The 15,815-nt window shown below is 43.2% G+C and overlaps 1 protein-coding gene across 3 annotated transcripts in view; it reads left to right on the top strand.

The window, feature by feature from the left end:
* Positions 1-11,380, top strand: part of CD96 (CD96 molecule) — a 119,515-nt gene extending 108,135 nt beyond the window's left edge. For 2 of the 3 annotated variants that reach the window (XM_075543471.1, XM_075543469.1), the window contains 5 exons: positions 1,386-1,455; positions 2,536-2,625; positions 3,299-3,302; positions 8,327-8,442; positions 11,272-11,380. In XM_075543471.1, the coding sequence (XP_075399586.1) occupies positions 1,386-1,455; positions 2,536-2,625; positions 3,299-3,302; positions 8,327-8,442; positions 11,272-11,380 (389 nt within the window). The remainder of the gene's footprint in view (positions 1-1,385; positions 1,456-2,535; positions 2,626-3,298; positions 3,303-8,326; positions 8,443-11,271) is intronic. The other variant, XM_075543472.1, reaches the window with a different exon arrangement.
* Positions 11,381-15,815: the final 4,435 nt, after the last annotated feature.

The raw sequence follows: 15,815 nt of genomic DNA, 5'->3' as shown, positions 1-15,815 counted from the left end.
AAATCGACCATGCTTTTCCCACGTTATGAATACATTACTTATCCTTCTCCTTGACGTGGCTGGTTCTTCTCGGGTTCTTTGCTTAGCAATCTCATGTACTTCTCCTACGAAAAAGATGATGACGAATTAAGAAATGAGGAGCTGAGAGGCGATGGCAGGGACAAACCAAGTGAACGCATAGCCATTGAATCAATCTCACTTAGAGCAGTCGCCTGGGACTGATCGTAACTACCGTGGGGGCTTTTCTGGGACTAACTCTTTATGGGAATAGAAAGCCTCACTTTTCTCCTGAGGCGCAGCTGATGGTTTCAGACCTTCCCCGCTAGCAGCCCACCCTGCAGCCTAGGACACCTTCCCTAAGACCACCTTCACCTCAAATGGAAGGAGCTGTAACAGGAATTCTCCTGTAAGAAATCCCGGGAGCGAGCGCATTGGCCCCGACCTCTCTGAAGGTCAGTCGCTGCAACTGCACTGGGCATCTAAGGAGAAGCCAAGGAAAGAGAGAGCTAGGGCTTTTGATGTTTGATTGTTTTATCTGTTTGGGTTTTGGTTGCTCATTTGGCTTTGAAAGGCAAAAACCTCCTTACCCAGGAAACGCAAGGAAGGTCATTTCTCTAATAAGTGGATGGAATTACTTTTTACTAATGGCAACTATGTGCTCCCTCGTCATTGTACTTTGCATGACACGGCGGGCCTGTTAGCCCATACAGATATGTGAGGGCCTGCCAAGATGTGGCGCTTTCCTGCCAGACAGAGGGAATAAACAAATTGAGTTGACAGATTTATTTCAAAAGCCATATGTGGTGCTTGAGTTTGGTGCTATCCCGTCAGAGCTGATTGCCTGGGAACGCCTCAAAGCACTCACTATGCAGCTGACAAGGCCTCTCACCATAAGGGCCTGACAATTCACTGCTGAGACAAGTTCAATGGTCACAGTCCAGCAATAAAGTCAGCTCACCCACAAACACAAACGATGTCCCCTATGCCCATTCTGCGTGAATCTGCAGGTCCTTTTTGGCACCCCTTTCTTGACTAATGGCCAGGGTACCGCCTGGGCGTTCATTTTGCCCATTCTTTTGGCTCATCTCTTAAGTGAGCATCAGAGAAGTCTCCGCCCACGGTGCCTGAAGACCCCTCTCCTAGGGTTCCCTTGCCATTCCTGCTTTCCCCTTCTAAGCGGCTGCTTTAGAGACATCTGGACCATAGGCATCTCCCCAACTCGCGGTTCACTTTGGGACTGTCTAATGTGTACTACAGGGCCGTTTGGTGAACCTTGCTGCACATATTAATTAATATGCTTTCTGTAACACTTGCATGCAGTTAAAGGTAAAGAACAGAAAATAAAATAGCTGGTCTTACATCGGACGACTCTCTTTTTCCTTCAGCAGTCTCGTGGCTACCCAGTGAAAGGAACGGATTTTCCCCCTCAGGGGCACACTCAACATTGAGTGGTGAGTATTTGGGGAGGATTTAGGAGCAGGAAACACAGTGGTTTCCTTTCTCTGGACAGATGTGGAAAAACAAGAAGAGACAAGAAACAAATGTCAGCCAGGCGTTTTGAATACATCTTCAGCAAATACTTTATGATCTCACTTATCCAAAATAAAGTGCATGCATAGTAACTAAATGTTATTAGTGGTTACCAGGTGTGAGAGAAAGGAGGAAAGAGGGACATTCTGGGTTGGGGGTATTGTGGTTACAGTAGTCCTCGTGCGAGAATAACTTGGAAAAGGAGAGTTATGGTCACTGTCCAGCATGGAGAATGCGTTCAGTGTTAGTGACTCATACGTACAGGTATGTTGCTTTGGGAAATGTTTTCACATACACTTTATCTTATTTTTTTAAAGAGCATCTTCATGAAAAGGACGAGAGTGGGAATAAAACGAGTCAAAACTCTTCCGATCACTCAAAGATGAAAGTCATAAGCCCCGTCTTAGGCTTTTCCTCTTTTCTGGTTCAAGGTGAACTCTGCGCTACAGCCTTTGCTTTTTCACAATTGCCTCCCGGGGGAAAAATAAAAAGAGTTATTTCTACTTTTAATTTTTTTAATTAAATTTTTCAATGGCTAAATTGTTCAAATGAAAAAAAATTGAGTTGTTAAATAACATAGATTTTCTTCTCAAATTTTAGGAAGACTTGTTGTGGGCTTTATTAAATACACTGAGATCAGGAGACGCACTATTTCGTTGGGCTGAAGCTGATCTAGCTAGAGGGAATGGAGACAGAGGTTAATGCTAGCACGCCCTCGTCATGGAGCTTCTTTGCGAGGTATCATTCAGTTGTTTAGAAGTGTGCTTCTTCTTGCTTTTTCTTTAAACCAATGGAACATTTCACCCCTTGGCTCCAAGCCTCCCTGCGTATTGGCTCTTCGTAAACTTCCAATGTATATTAGGAGGATTCAAATCATCCTAATGGAATTTTTCTAAATGCCAAGTGATATCCAATCATGATTTCCCACGAATCTACACCTCATGATCAGGGTGAAATGACTCCTAGGATCACTCCAGATAGACATATGTCCTTTATATCTTTGAGTGAAATCTCCACCAGCACAGCCAGAATTTCAGAAGTCCTCACAACTGCCCGTGGATTTATTGAAAATAACCATTTTCATATCACCAATGTGTCATTTTCTGTATCATTTATTGGATTTTATGTTGTGTTCACTCAACAAGTATTTTATTGGGTACCTAGCCCTTTCCAAGAATCTTGCCATATGCTGGAATATGGTGAGAACACGGATTCTCATCTGTTGGAGGAGAGATATAGTAAACAAATCATCATATAATTAAACGCATTGGAGTGAGTTCTATGACATAGTACAAGTATTTGCCAGAGTGTAACAGAAAAATGTTCATTGGAAAGCAAGCTATGTTTCTCTGAGGATGTGCTATTTAAACAAAACTATGAGAGATGAATAAGAACTAACCAGATGAAAAGTAGCAAAATCCATGTCAGGCCTGTGAAAAGTTGGGCAGGAATGAAACTGTTGGAACAAAGAATATGCCTGTAAGTGAACTCATGAAATGTTTTTAATGAAAAATATAATCCCTTGTTTTATACACAGTAAGAGGACAAGGAATCCAGATTGTAAAATTGCAGGCATGATTAACTCTTTCACTTCAGGGGTGCAACCACTTCCCTGGTAAACGTATCTATCTTGGTAGTCAGTTTCCTCTGTGTGGAAAACTAAACAGTGCACTCTGTCTTCAGGCCATAGGAGCCTTGTTCTATGTAACACATGGTGGTAGAATCCTATTCCCGGCAAATCACAGTCCTAACAACACCTCCAACACAGTGTTGTCTTTAAGACTGCTTACTCTAGTGACGGAGGGACCCTGGTAGCGTAATGGTTATGGGTTGTGCTGCTACCCACAAAGTCAGCAGTTCAAAGCCACCAGTCGCTCCTCAAGAGAAAGACGAGGCTTTCTACTCCTGTAATGAGTAGAAGCCCACCAGGGGCAGTTCTGTCCTGTCCTATAAGGTCAGTAGGAGTCAGCATCAACTCGAGGGCAGTGAAGTTTGGGGGGTCCTGAAGTGGGGCAAGAAGGGAGCCCTGCTTTTCTGCTAAGGCATTCTTGAAGACAATGCCCTATTTCCTGTGTTTGGTTGGAAGAGAGTGTATAGGGATTTTTTAAAGACCCTTTGACAACCCTTTGTTATTATATTTCTTTAAAGAAATATGTTAGCAGAAAATAGTATATCTTCTTATATGGGGAGAGAGGGGGCAGAAGCTAACCCCTCTGTTATCATATTATTTCCAGCTCACAGTGACCCTATCTAGAGTTTCTGAGACTGGAGATATTCACAGGAGCAGACAGCCTCGTCTATCTACTGAAAAGTGGCTGGTGGGTTTGAATGATTGTCCTTGTGGCTAGCAATACAATGCTTACCCAACAAGGCCACCAAGGCTCCTAGATTCTCAATATAAACCTAAACCAAACTCATGCCATTGAGTGGATTCTGCTCATAGTGACCCTACACGCAGAGTAGAATTGGCCTTTGTGATTTGTGGCTGGCAAAACTTTGCTGTAACAGCCTACTCGGCCACCAGGACTACTTAGATGACCAGTACAGAGCCGCCTGAATTTAAATTTGACTCAAGTAGAATCTTGTTCAGTCCTGAGGTTACCATGTGAGTGATCATCAACTCTGGGTGTTTGAGCTATGAGCATTTTCTAGCAAGCTGTACATTCAACATATTGTAGGATCACATATTACAAGAGTCTATAAACTACTATGGTATTTCCGTGCCTGGTTGGGCATTCATGAGTTGGGCTGAGCATCAAGAAGACCTTAAGTCCTTGAACATGAATTTCATGCAAAGGAAAAATCTTCAGCATCGATAAACAGTGTTCATGTGAGAAAATTCACATGGTATAATACAAACTGTGGACAACCGGAAGTATTTGGTAACTTATACTTTAAATTCTACTCTTTGGCATATATTTTTAAAGATTTTGCTGCATTAAAAACAGTATAATAAAAACTAGATCAATGAAAATATTAAAGATGCAGTTTCCATCTATAAGAATTTTATAATCTGGTTGAAATAATGAAAGAAAACAATTTTTAAAAATCATTTTATTGGGGCTCGTACAGCTCTTATCACAATCATTTTGATCCAAAAATACTCCTTTTGCCCCAAAAATATGTGCAATGTATAATTGAAAAGCAATTTCATTAGGATGTTTTCAAAATAACAAAAGCCCTGGAAACAATTTAACCATCTAAACTTAGAGATCAATTAAAGCTGCTATGGTAGAGCGATACTTTTATTGAAAAACAACAGATATTTATTAGAGGATGGTAAGTCACTGGTAGGGATGCCAAAAAAAAGACCTTTTTTTAAGAAAATAATTTTATTGGGGGTTCATACAACTCTTATCCCAATCCATACATACATCAATTGTGTAAAGCACATTTGTACATTCATTACCCTCATCATTCTCAAAACATTTGCTCTACACTTAAGCCCCTGGCATCAGCTCCTCATTTTTCCCCTCCCTCTTCACTTCCCCCTCCCTCATGAACCCTTGATAATTTAGAAATTATTATTTTGTCATATCTTGCTCTGTCCCATGTCTCCCTTCACCCACTTTTCTGTTGTCTGTCCCCCAGGGAGGAGGTTATATGTAGATCCTTGTAATCAGTTCCCCTTTCCACCCTACCCACCTTCCACCTTCCAGGTATCGCCACTCTCAACACTGGTCCTGTAGGGATCATCCGTCCTGGATTCCCTGTGTTTCCAGTTCCTATCTTACCAGTGTACATCCTCTGGTTTAGCCAGATTTGTAAGGTAGAATTGAGATCATGATAGTGGTTGGGGAGGAAGAATTTAAGAACTAGAGGAAAGTTGTATGTTTCGTCATTGCTAGACTGCACCCTGACTGACTTCTCTCCTCCCCGTGACCCTTCTGTAAGGGGATGTCCAGTTGCCTACAGATGGGCTTTGGGTCCCCACTCCACACTCCCCCTCATTCACAATGACATGATTTTTCGATGCCTGATACCTGATCCCTTTGACACTTCGTGATTGCACAGGCTGGTGTGCTTCTTCCATGTGGGTTTTGTTGCTTCTCAGTGAGATGGCCACTTGTTTATCTTCAAACCTTTAAGACCCCAGACACTATTTCTTTTGATAGCCAGGCATCATCAGCTTTCTTCAGCACATTTGCTTATGCACTCATTTGTCTTCAGTGATCGTATTGGGGAGGTGAGCACACCATGATATGATTTTTTATTCTTTCATGCCTGATACCTGAATGCCAGTTTAATAGAGCAAACTATTCTTGCATTGAGGCCCAATGCAAGACTGGAGGCCCAATGTCTATCTGCTACCTTAAACTAAACCTATAAATATATGCACGTAGATCTATTTCCCCATTCTCATCTATAAATATTTTTACATATGCACAAGCCTTTATTTAGAGTCTATAAATGCCCTTTGCCTCCTAGCTCTTTCCTCTATTTCCTTTTATTTTCCTAGTGTCCCTCTATCATGATCAGCCTTCATTTGGGTTTCAGTAATTACTTTTGGTTACATTACCCTTGATCACACCCTACCAGGCCTCCTATACCCTCCTCACCACCGGTTTAGATCACTTGTTGTTCCCTTGTCCCTGGGTTTGTTAACTCCACTTCCTTTCCCCCCATCTTCCCCTCTCCTATGTTCCCCCAGAACTGCCAATTCCATTGTTTTCTCCTCCAGATTGTTCATCCATCCTATTTTACTTAGGCAGACCTGCAGAGATAATAATTTGCACACAAACAAAACAGAGCAAAACCAAGCAACAAATGAAAACAAAACAATAACAACAAAATCCAATGACAAAACAATAAAAATAACAACACAACAATAACAAAGAAAAGCTTGTAGTTAGTTCAAGGACAGTTTGTTAACCTTTAGGAGTGTTTTCCAGTTGAGTCTGATGGGGTGTCATGCCCTGGACCCAAAGTCTATTTTGGGTATTCCTTGGGGACTTTGTTGCTCTGATGCCCTTGGTGTTCTGTTGCACGCCCTTAGTGTTTTGCCTCCATGTGGTGGGATCAGATTGGGTGCAATACCCACACTGTCTCCAGTGTTATCTTCTGTAGGGCTATGGGTCAGTGAGGGATGTCATGTCTCATAGTGGGGCCGGCCATATGGTCTTCACTGTATTGTCTGCTCTGAGCCGGAATGTCGTCCTCAAGGCTTGGTGGGCCAGGATGTTCTCCACTCTCTTTTCCTCCCCCTTCATTTCCCCCATGTGCTCTGATCAGACATGTCCCTCTCCCTGAGCTACAGATTCAGTGCTGTCCTCTGAAATAAATTCTCCTGGAGAGAGGGGCAGGTGTCCACATTGTTGGGATTGGGGCCAGCCCCTCAGACCTCTCCACTGGTTCCCTATTCCATGCCAGCATGTTTCAGCCACATCTTAGAGCACCAGGGTAAGTCTGGTCCCTCTTTCCCTTTGGAGATATAAACAATACCCTCCCCTTAGGTGGGTGGGTTAGTGCCCTGTTCCCCCACTATCCATCTTTTTTTCTCTGTTTCCCCCCTCCTTTTTAGTTGGCTACCATATGTATCCCCCTGTATTCAAAAGAAGAATTCAATGATTGAATAGTATATATAACCAGCCCCCATTTGTAATATCCATGATACATGTGTTTTTTATAGAAAATTTCTTTAAGAATAATAATGAACTATTAAGTTATCTTAAGGGCTGATGACTGTCTTCTCAAGTAGTAAGGATTATCTTTTAATTGTACTTATGTATATACTTTTTATAAAATTTTATAATTATAGACATTCCCTTTCATTCTCTGCCAGGTAGAAACAGATGTCCTTATTTCCTAAGGGAATTCATTTTCTTAACCCTTCCTTTTTCTCAGAGGAAAAAATCATCCCGAATATAAGAATTAGGTTGCCCTGATTCTAGAATCTATAGTATTTAATAGTGTCCGATTCATACGACCTGACTTGGTATTCATTGCTCGAAATGTAATGAATTGAGCATGGTTTTTAAAAGAGTCCATCTAGCGAACACTGATCAATATCATTTTTTTATCCTTTTTACTTTTCATGTCCATGTCTCTCTTTTCAATCCATAGAAAGGACAGCAAGACTGTGTCCTCCTGTACTCTGGTTTTGTGGATATGGATTGGAGAAGGAGGGAAACAGAGAGAGAAAGATATCTCAAAGGGTTAGAAACCCCAGTCTATCAATTCTGGACGAACACGGAAATGAGAAGCTGTGGCAGAGAGTCTTTTGAGAAGTACTACTCCATAGCTGTTAGCCAGGCCAACTTGACTTCAGACTTCCTTTACATTTTCTTCTTACTCTTAATGCATAATACTCCCCTATAAAACACCTTGTTGTTCCTTAGGGAATAAGAACATTCAAAACTTGGTCCTTATTTCACATCTGATCTCCTCTTTATTGGCTTAAATCTGGAATACAAATTTACAGCTGCTCTGTGCCATGTACTGCATTCCCCTTTACAAATACCATCACTGGGCACTCGGTACCAGAAGTTATCCAGACCCTTGGTAACGATGAAAGAGAGTAGGGAGGTGGGGTTGGGAGAAAAGCTCGATTCTGGAACAGTCTAAAAGGAATGGCACTTATATAGAAAACTATTACATAAAAAATGAAAATACAAATAAGAACCAGTTTTAGGCTTGTACCCAGTGTGTTATTATGATTAATAAACCTCCCATGACTCTTGGGGGGAAAAACATGCTTCAGACAGGGGAAATAGTTCAAATGAGCCTCTTTCCCAAAACAAGTAGAGAAGGCTGCCACTGAAATTCGTCTCTCTGTCTGTCCCTTGCAGGTGCTGAGGTGAATAAGCACAATGATGGAATGTCCTGGCCCGTGATTGTTGCAGCTTTGCTCTTTTCCTGCGTGGCCTGTTTTGGCCTGGGCCTGAGAAAATGGTGCCGGTATCAGAAAGAAATGTGAGTAGAGTACTGTGGGAGCTAGCAACCGATCCTTCTTCCAATCACAGTATTTACTAATCCCTTGGAATATTGTTACTCTGTGGACGTTCGCTTCTGGTTTTTTTTTTAAACATTTTATTAAGGGGATCCTACAACTCTTATCACAATCCAGACATATACATACATCAATTGTATAAAGCACATCTGTACATTCTTTGCCTTCATCATTTTCAAAGAATTTGCTCTCCACTTAAGCCCTTTGCATCAGGTCCTCTTTTTTTCCCCTCCCCTCACATGTAGATCCTTGTAATCGGTTCCCCCTTTCCAACCTCTACTCTCCCAGTATCGCCCCTCGCAGCCCTGGTCCTGAAGGTATCATCCACCCTGGATTCCCTGTGCCTCCAGCTCCTATCTGCACCAGTGTACAACCTCTGCTTTCTCGTGTTTTGCTGAAGAACTGCGTCTCGGCGAGGCTCAGAGAGACTCTCGGGCTTTCGCAGAGCCACACAGTTGGGATGCTGTCCACAGCTCCTGACCCCGTATCCTCCCCCACCTGGGCCTGCTCAAGCCGTAACACTCACAGGTGGAACAAGCCAGTGGGCATGAAATGAGCATGGAGGCTCAGCTCACCCCCACACTGAAAATGGCTTTTCTTTTCATCTTCATTTGTTTTCCATTTGCATGCATCTCTGAACCGCCTGGGGCCAGCTGGCCCCAGATGCTCGAGTGTGAAACTGAGAAAGAAAGGGAATGTTTGTAGAGTGTTCAGTTCCTTGAGCATTGAGTTTCCTCTCTTGGGTCTTGTTGCAATAGATTCCACTTAGCGATCTGCGGTGACATCTGAGGGGAAGCCTCGCTTTTCTGCCTTGGCGGCTTGAGATCTCCCTGAGCAGAGGAGATCCCGTGATGCACCGAGTTCATCTTCCACATCAGTATTTCTGTGATTCATTCTGTGACCCTCTTCTCTTCTTTCATGGCGTCAGCTGGAAGACCACAGGACCACGTGCAGGGAGTGTTTCATGGTGGAGCACACAGCACATCAATCCTAGGTTCTTGTCCAAGGACAACCCCGTGGGCACAAGCCACGTGGCCCTGAGAAAGTCATACTTTCCCTGAGTCTTTATTTTTTAAAAAAATGCAAAGTGAAAGCCTCTTAGACTTGTATCCACCTTTGCATATCAGTAAAGTCTCCATTAAAACATCAGAAAACCAGATAATAAGTATTAGGAATCTTTATGCTAAAATCAGATGACAGATGTGCATGATTTTTTATTGTTCTTTATACACATGCCTGTGTTACACGGGGATGAGAAACCTTAACTCCTCTTTGCTCTTCTCCCCTTTCCTTCGCCTCTCTTCCCTCCAGTCCCTTTCCGCCACCCCACTTCTCCCATGCAATTAGATACTGTGGGTGGTCAGGAGCTTGTGTCCTGCGTAGAAAGACGCTCACGCATCTATTTCTGTGTCCTGGCATGAAGATAGTTGGGCCATTTGTGCCATCCTGCAGTAACCTGGATGCACGTGATGCCCTTAACACCAGCAGATGGGCTGCGCTGGCATAAAACCGTGCCTTGTGCAGAGATGACTTGAAGAGTATTCCTTGATTCAAGCAGAAGGGACCTGGCACTGCCCAGCCAGCACCTGCTCGACTCAGGAACCAGAAAAGCTTTGCTTCCCACCTCTAAGCTGTCTCACAACACATCAAGAGTGCATGGCGGAGGTGGTTAAAGGCAGGGTGGGCAGAGAGGCTATTAGACAAATGTTTGTTTTAAGTCTCAGAATGTTAACATTTTGCTGCTGGGAAAAGAAAAATAAACTTGCATTTTTTGTATCCACATATAGAAAATCTCCTTCTATCAGAAAGCAGCTGCCTTGGGGCAACAGCCTCTTTTTCTGGTGATAAGATTTGCATTATTGGTTGGCATCTCTTTCCAGCTCCTAGTTGTCGATGAAATAACATTATGATACAGTTCCTTGTAAGCTATAGAACGCCATGTGAATATTAATTAATGGTAGTAGTATGATGTTCGAATAGCTGATAGGATGAATCAGAAAAATTCTGCTAAATGAACCAAGCCAGGAAAAATTCCATATCTGTTTTCCACCTTAAAAACATTATATATGTATGTACCTATATTCCTTTGTGTGCATGTAACATACATATATATTACATAGCTATAGATAAACATGAACATATGTTTTTAATCATTTTTAAGAGCCCAGTGGTATAAGGGGCTACACATTAGGCTCCCCCCACAAGACCACAGGATGAGCAATTGGAACCCATCCACCACTCCTCTGGAGAAACATGGGGCGTTCCGCTCCCCTAAATGTTTACAGCCACTGAAACCTGAGGGCGCAGCTTGACTCTGCTTTGTCAAGTTGTTAACAGTTTGAATTGACTGGATGGAGGTGGGTTTGGGTTTTTATAAGGTTGTGTTGTGTGCATGTTTTATTCCCATAGTTTTATGATATATATGTAACGTATATGCTCGTGTATACGTCGAATTTTTCAGCACTTTTTATATTCAGTTGCTGTGGTAAAATTAGGTGCCTCAGCTGATAATCGGGTTGCCTTATACTTGAGTATATATGGTAACAATATATTTAATCATAGACTATATTTACCAATATATATGCATCTATGGGCTTGAAACGTTTGTAGAAAATTCCATTTTCCCATGAACTACTTGAACCACCCGTGTGTGTCTGTGTCTGTTGTATGTACTTCAAAAAGTTCATGGGAAATTTTCATTATCGTTGAATCCCACTTTTGCCCATTTTTGAATTTTATATCTCCATATATATGTGTGTGTGTGTTGAAAGAGCAACGTTTTTTTTTCCTAGCATGCAAAGACCCCCACCTTTCAAGCCGCCACCACCTCCTATCAAGTACACATGCATTCAAGAGCCCCTAGGAAGCGACGTGCCTTATCATGAGATGGAAACTCTCTAGCCTGGGGAGACCGCGCCGTGCAGCAGAGCTGTGCTGGAATGCCGCTGAGAAGGCGCTGCAGAGATTTATTATTGTAAATGCCTTCTGCCGCAGCTGGGATGGACAGCCAACGTCAATGGACAGTGTCCCAGCCATTTGCTCTCTTCTGTCCACCCAGGCCTCGAATTTAAAGAAAAGTCATAGGCTACGTGGTACTCCCAAAGCAATCTGCAGCTATCTTCTTGCTCGTGTAAGAGATGCCGACTAGACCTCTGTCAATAAAAACAAGAACGTAAACAAACCAAATATTTGCTGTGTTTTGTGCTGTTTCTTTTAATTCACAGATTGAAGTGACAACAGTGGTTTCAAGCATATGCCAATGGCAGAGCCTTTTCTCTCGGCCTCTGCCAATGTTCCACAGGAGTTGACAACGTTAGCGTAATCGCTGAGATTGTCTTGTTTTCATTCCCGAGCAAATTTTACGAGGAAGATTCAATGCACAAGGAAGGACTCCCAACAAAGGGTCTGAACAGATGGGAAAAAATGCCTAGTCTTGGTGCCAATACTCTGTGGTTTATTCTTACCGGACAAATATTACTTCTTCCCTTCTCCCTTCCGATGCGGGGTCTTGCTTATGGATCAGGCTGAATGAGGAGGAGTGTGAGAAGGGAGACAAAGGACAGAAATAAAATTCACTGCCACCGAGTTGATTCAACTCATAGTGATCCTGTAGAATGGAATAGAGCTACCACATTGAGTGTGCCAGACTGTGAACCTTTATGAGACTGAATAGCCTTATCTTTTCCCTCCCAAAGCTGCTGGTGGATTGGAACCGCTGACTGTGGTTGGCAGCTCAATGTGTAGCCCGCTATGTCACCAGACACCCCCAGATTCAAGTATAACTTATGGACATACACGGATTAAAACTTAAATGGGACAAAGACAAGACCTGTAAATCTTTACAGGCATAGAGAACCTCAGTAATTTATTCACTCACAAAGTGGTGGATTGCACAACAGGTCTAGCAGAAGCAGCTCTGGCTTAGTCTCTGTCACCTACACAATTCTGGAACTGTGTTTACTCCTCACTGCTAGTGGGTGGTCCAGAGAGTTCACAGACTCTGTCCCTTACCAAAGGTTGGCGGTAGGACAAAGACCAATCATCCAGATGAGGGAGACCATTAGCATGAGGTCATAACGATGTCTAAGGAGTTACCGAAACTCAACTGGAATTTCCTTTCCAGTGATTCGAATTCTTATTTAGATTCTTAGCTCTTGCTGTGGCCAACCTCCAGAATAGCCCTCACTGATTCTTGCCTCCTGGTATTCATGACCTTATATAGTCCTGGCCAACACTAAATGGAGATGACTTGTATTAGCAAGGGTCAAGGCATATGAGAGATCCAGGGTACAAAATTTAAAGAAGTATGTAGTCACCCTCTAGAGCACACTGGTTGGTCCCAACCCTGTACTTGCACAAGCCTAAAAATAAGTACCAGTCACAGACCTGGTATAACCTCACTGCTATTGAGTTGATTCTGACTTACAGTGACCCTGTAGATCTGCTCCTGTGGGTTTCTGAGACTATCACTCTTTACTGGAATAGAAAGTCCAATCCTTTTCCCACAGAGCGGCCAATGGTTTCGAACTGCTGATGTTACAGTTAGCAGCCCAACGCATAACCACTAGACCGTAACCAGGACTCCAGTAAAACAAGGCATTAATTCAAAGTTACGAGAAAGTAACTTCCAAGCCTCAGTTGTAAAAGACACTGAAGGCCTCTCCTTGTTCTTTGATAACTTGCTCTTGGGAAAGCCAATGCCGTGCTGTGAGGACACAGGATGCAGGCCGAGTGCTAGGGGACTGAGGCGCCCTGCTAACAGCAAGCATCCGCCTGCCAGCTCTGTGAGAACGGCATCATGAAACAGGTGCTCCAGCCCCCAGTCAAGCCTAGGTAACCGCAACTTCAACTGGCCTTTTGCCTAGGACTTCACAAGGAGGTCTTGAGCCAGAATCATCCATCAGAGCCCTTTCTGAACTCCAGATTCACAGCCAAGGTATAAGATAGTAAGCTATCATTGTTTTAAGCCATTCAGCTGGAGGGGGGGGGGAGAGGGGGGGAATAGCTACAGAGAAATAGATAACTAGTACAACTCAATAAATGGGGGGGGGAAACAAGCTAAAATTAGCTTTCCTTAATTACCCTTAATTCCTCATTAGTCCTCAAGAAGAAGAAAAATGAAACCAGTTCATCTACCTGAATGTTACTTCCCATATAGTTTATTTTATTTATGCTGTATCAGGGCAAAAGGATGTTCTGATTGCTTCTAAACAGTTGGGCAATCTATCAGTGCAACATAAACCCGTGGAATTTTTCAGTCTCTCACATGACAGGTGCCTCCCGGTGCTTTTATATTAATTCTTCTTTTCAGTACTGTCTTGCTTTTGCAAATAAATTCTGATCTGCCCTTGAAAATTTATCTCCCCTTCCAAAAGAAAAACAAACCCATATGAGTTCATTCTGACTCATAATGACCCTGGAGGACAGGGCACAACTGCCCCAGTGTCTTTCCAAGAATGTAGCTAATAATGGAAGGAAAAAGCCCCATCTTTCTCCAGAAGTTGGTGGTCTTGAACTGCTGACCTTGCAGTTAGTGGTCCAACATGTAACCACTATGCACCAGGGCTTATCTCCCCCTGGAATAGATCGAGTAGTTCCTTATCCATGGAAAGAGGCTCAGATAGAGGGACTATAAAGGTCTTTTCAGCAATGCCATGAACTTGACAACCCCCTCATTGGACTAAAGTGACAATTTCGTCTTCACCTTAAAAAATGTGTGCACACAAATTCACGTTAAACTTGTCTCAAACCAGCAACGCCTGTCCTACATGAAGAGAAACAGCATTAGTGCCAGGCCTTCTACTTGTCTTCATTACCGTTATCTTTTTCACAGGAAAGTAGTCTGTTATTTTTTTTAACTCTTTTCCAAAGCACAGTATAGTTTGATGACATTATTATTCAGAAAAATTACTTCCCTACACCTGTACCAAGAGTATTCCTTGGCGTGGAGTTTGGCTATATGACTTGCTTCGAGCAGTAGATTATCATGAGCTTGACGGACCCCAGGCTTGAAAGGCACTGTATCATGGGGCTCACTCACTGGCTCTTTCCCATTGGGGTGAGATCTTTTCAGCCTGTCTTCCTGTTTCTAAAAACAAAATGAGACGTATAGCGCGAAACAAAACCCTCCAGCCAAACCTAAATCAGCCACTCCCCAGTCTATCCCGACCGGCACTTAAACTGAATACCATCATACACCACCAAGATCGTGTGGTTTTCACATGTCAGGACTGCAGTGCGAGTTAGCGGATGCATGAAAGGCCTCTCCTAACGCTCACCTCCCAACCCAGCTGCTGTCTAGTCCACTCCCACTCACAGAGCCAGAGGCTTGTCCTTGACTCACTGCTTTCAGACCACGGCAAATGATAAAGTAAATGGAGTAATATGGGCAGCAATCCAGGAATCTAGGTAAAGGAAATGAACACTCACTGTCTTCATTTTGTGCAAACATTTTCAACCTCAGATTGTCTTCATGTGTGGGGGAGCTGTTGTGGGGGGTGTTTTAGTACTTGAGCAAGGGCTTTATAGACAATACTTAATGTTATTTAAAACTAGTATATTTTTCGGACCTTGCCACTCTTGGACAGATCGGCTGGGGATTTCTACCTCTATTCGAGCGTTGTCCAATCTGAAAGGCCAGAAGAAGATAAATGAGAATTCATCCTGCAAGTTTTCTATTTTTCCTTCATTTCTGGGTCTGTTCTGCCCTAGGGACTGGCTGGGATCCAGCAAAACTTCAATCCGTTTTTCTTTCATAAGGAAATGAATGCAGGCCTTTGATTTTCCCAGAACTCCGGGGCAAACTGATCTTCTCACCATTAAATCATTTCATATCAAAGGAGACTATGCTCTGATCCTTCAGACATCACCCAAGAGAGAAACTTCCTGTTCCTCTCCAAGCCCCTGGGCAGTGTTTTCTGTTGCCACGTTAGTGGAAACTAAGAAAACAGTTCACCCTTTGCTGCCGTCCCTGAGGCAAGATCTCCCACACGCAGTTGGGACTGTAGTTGAAGGCCCTGTTTTAGCGGAGGGAAGAGGCAGAATTGATGGTGCAAGAACACCCGCTGCTCACAGAGAATTGTTGGTGCACAGCTTGGCCAATCTGTATTTGTTCGATGCATGTTTCCTTTGGTGACAGTCTGTCTCACTGAGGACACACTTTTAAAGTTTGTCTTTGTTGCCTGAGTTTGCTGGTTCGGTCAAAACTGGCTGGGCTGATACCAGTTAAGGAAAGGCAGGCTGGGAACCTGGCCACTAGACTAGATGCTAATGTAATCGAATGTCCTCAAGGGCCTAACACGTCTCGGTACCCTCTGAGTGAGGACCAGGCCTGCCA

Source organism: Tenrec ecaudatus, chromosome 2 (assembly GCF_050624435.1).
Source record: "Tenrec ecaudatus isolate mTenEca1 chromosome 2, mTenEca1.hap1, whole genome shotgun sequence".
In the NCBI taxonomy this organism is placed as follows: domain Eukaryota; kingdom Metazoa; phylum Chordata; class Mammalia; order Afrosoricida; family Tenrecidae; genus Tenrec; species Tenrec ecaudatus.
Note: the sequence above shows the minus strand (reverse complement) of the source record. Positions and strands in the feature narration are given on the sequence as shown.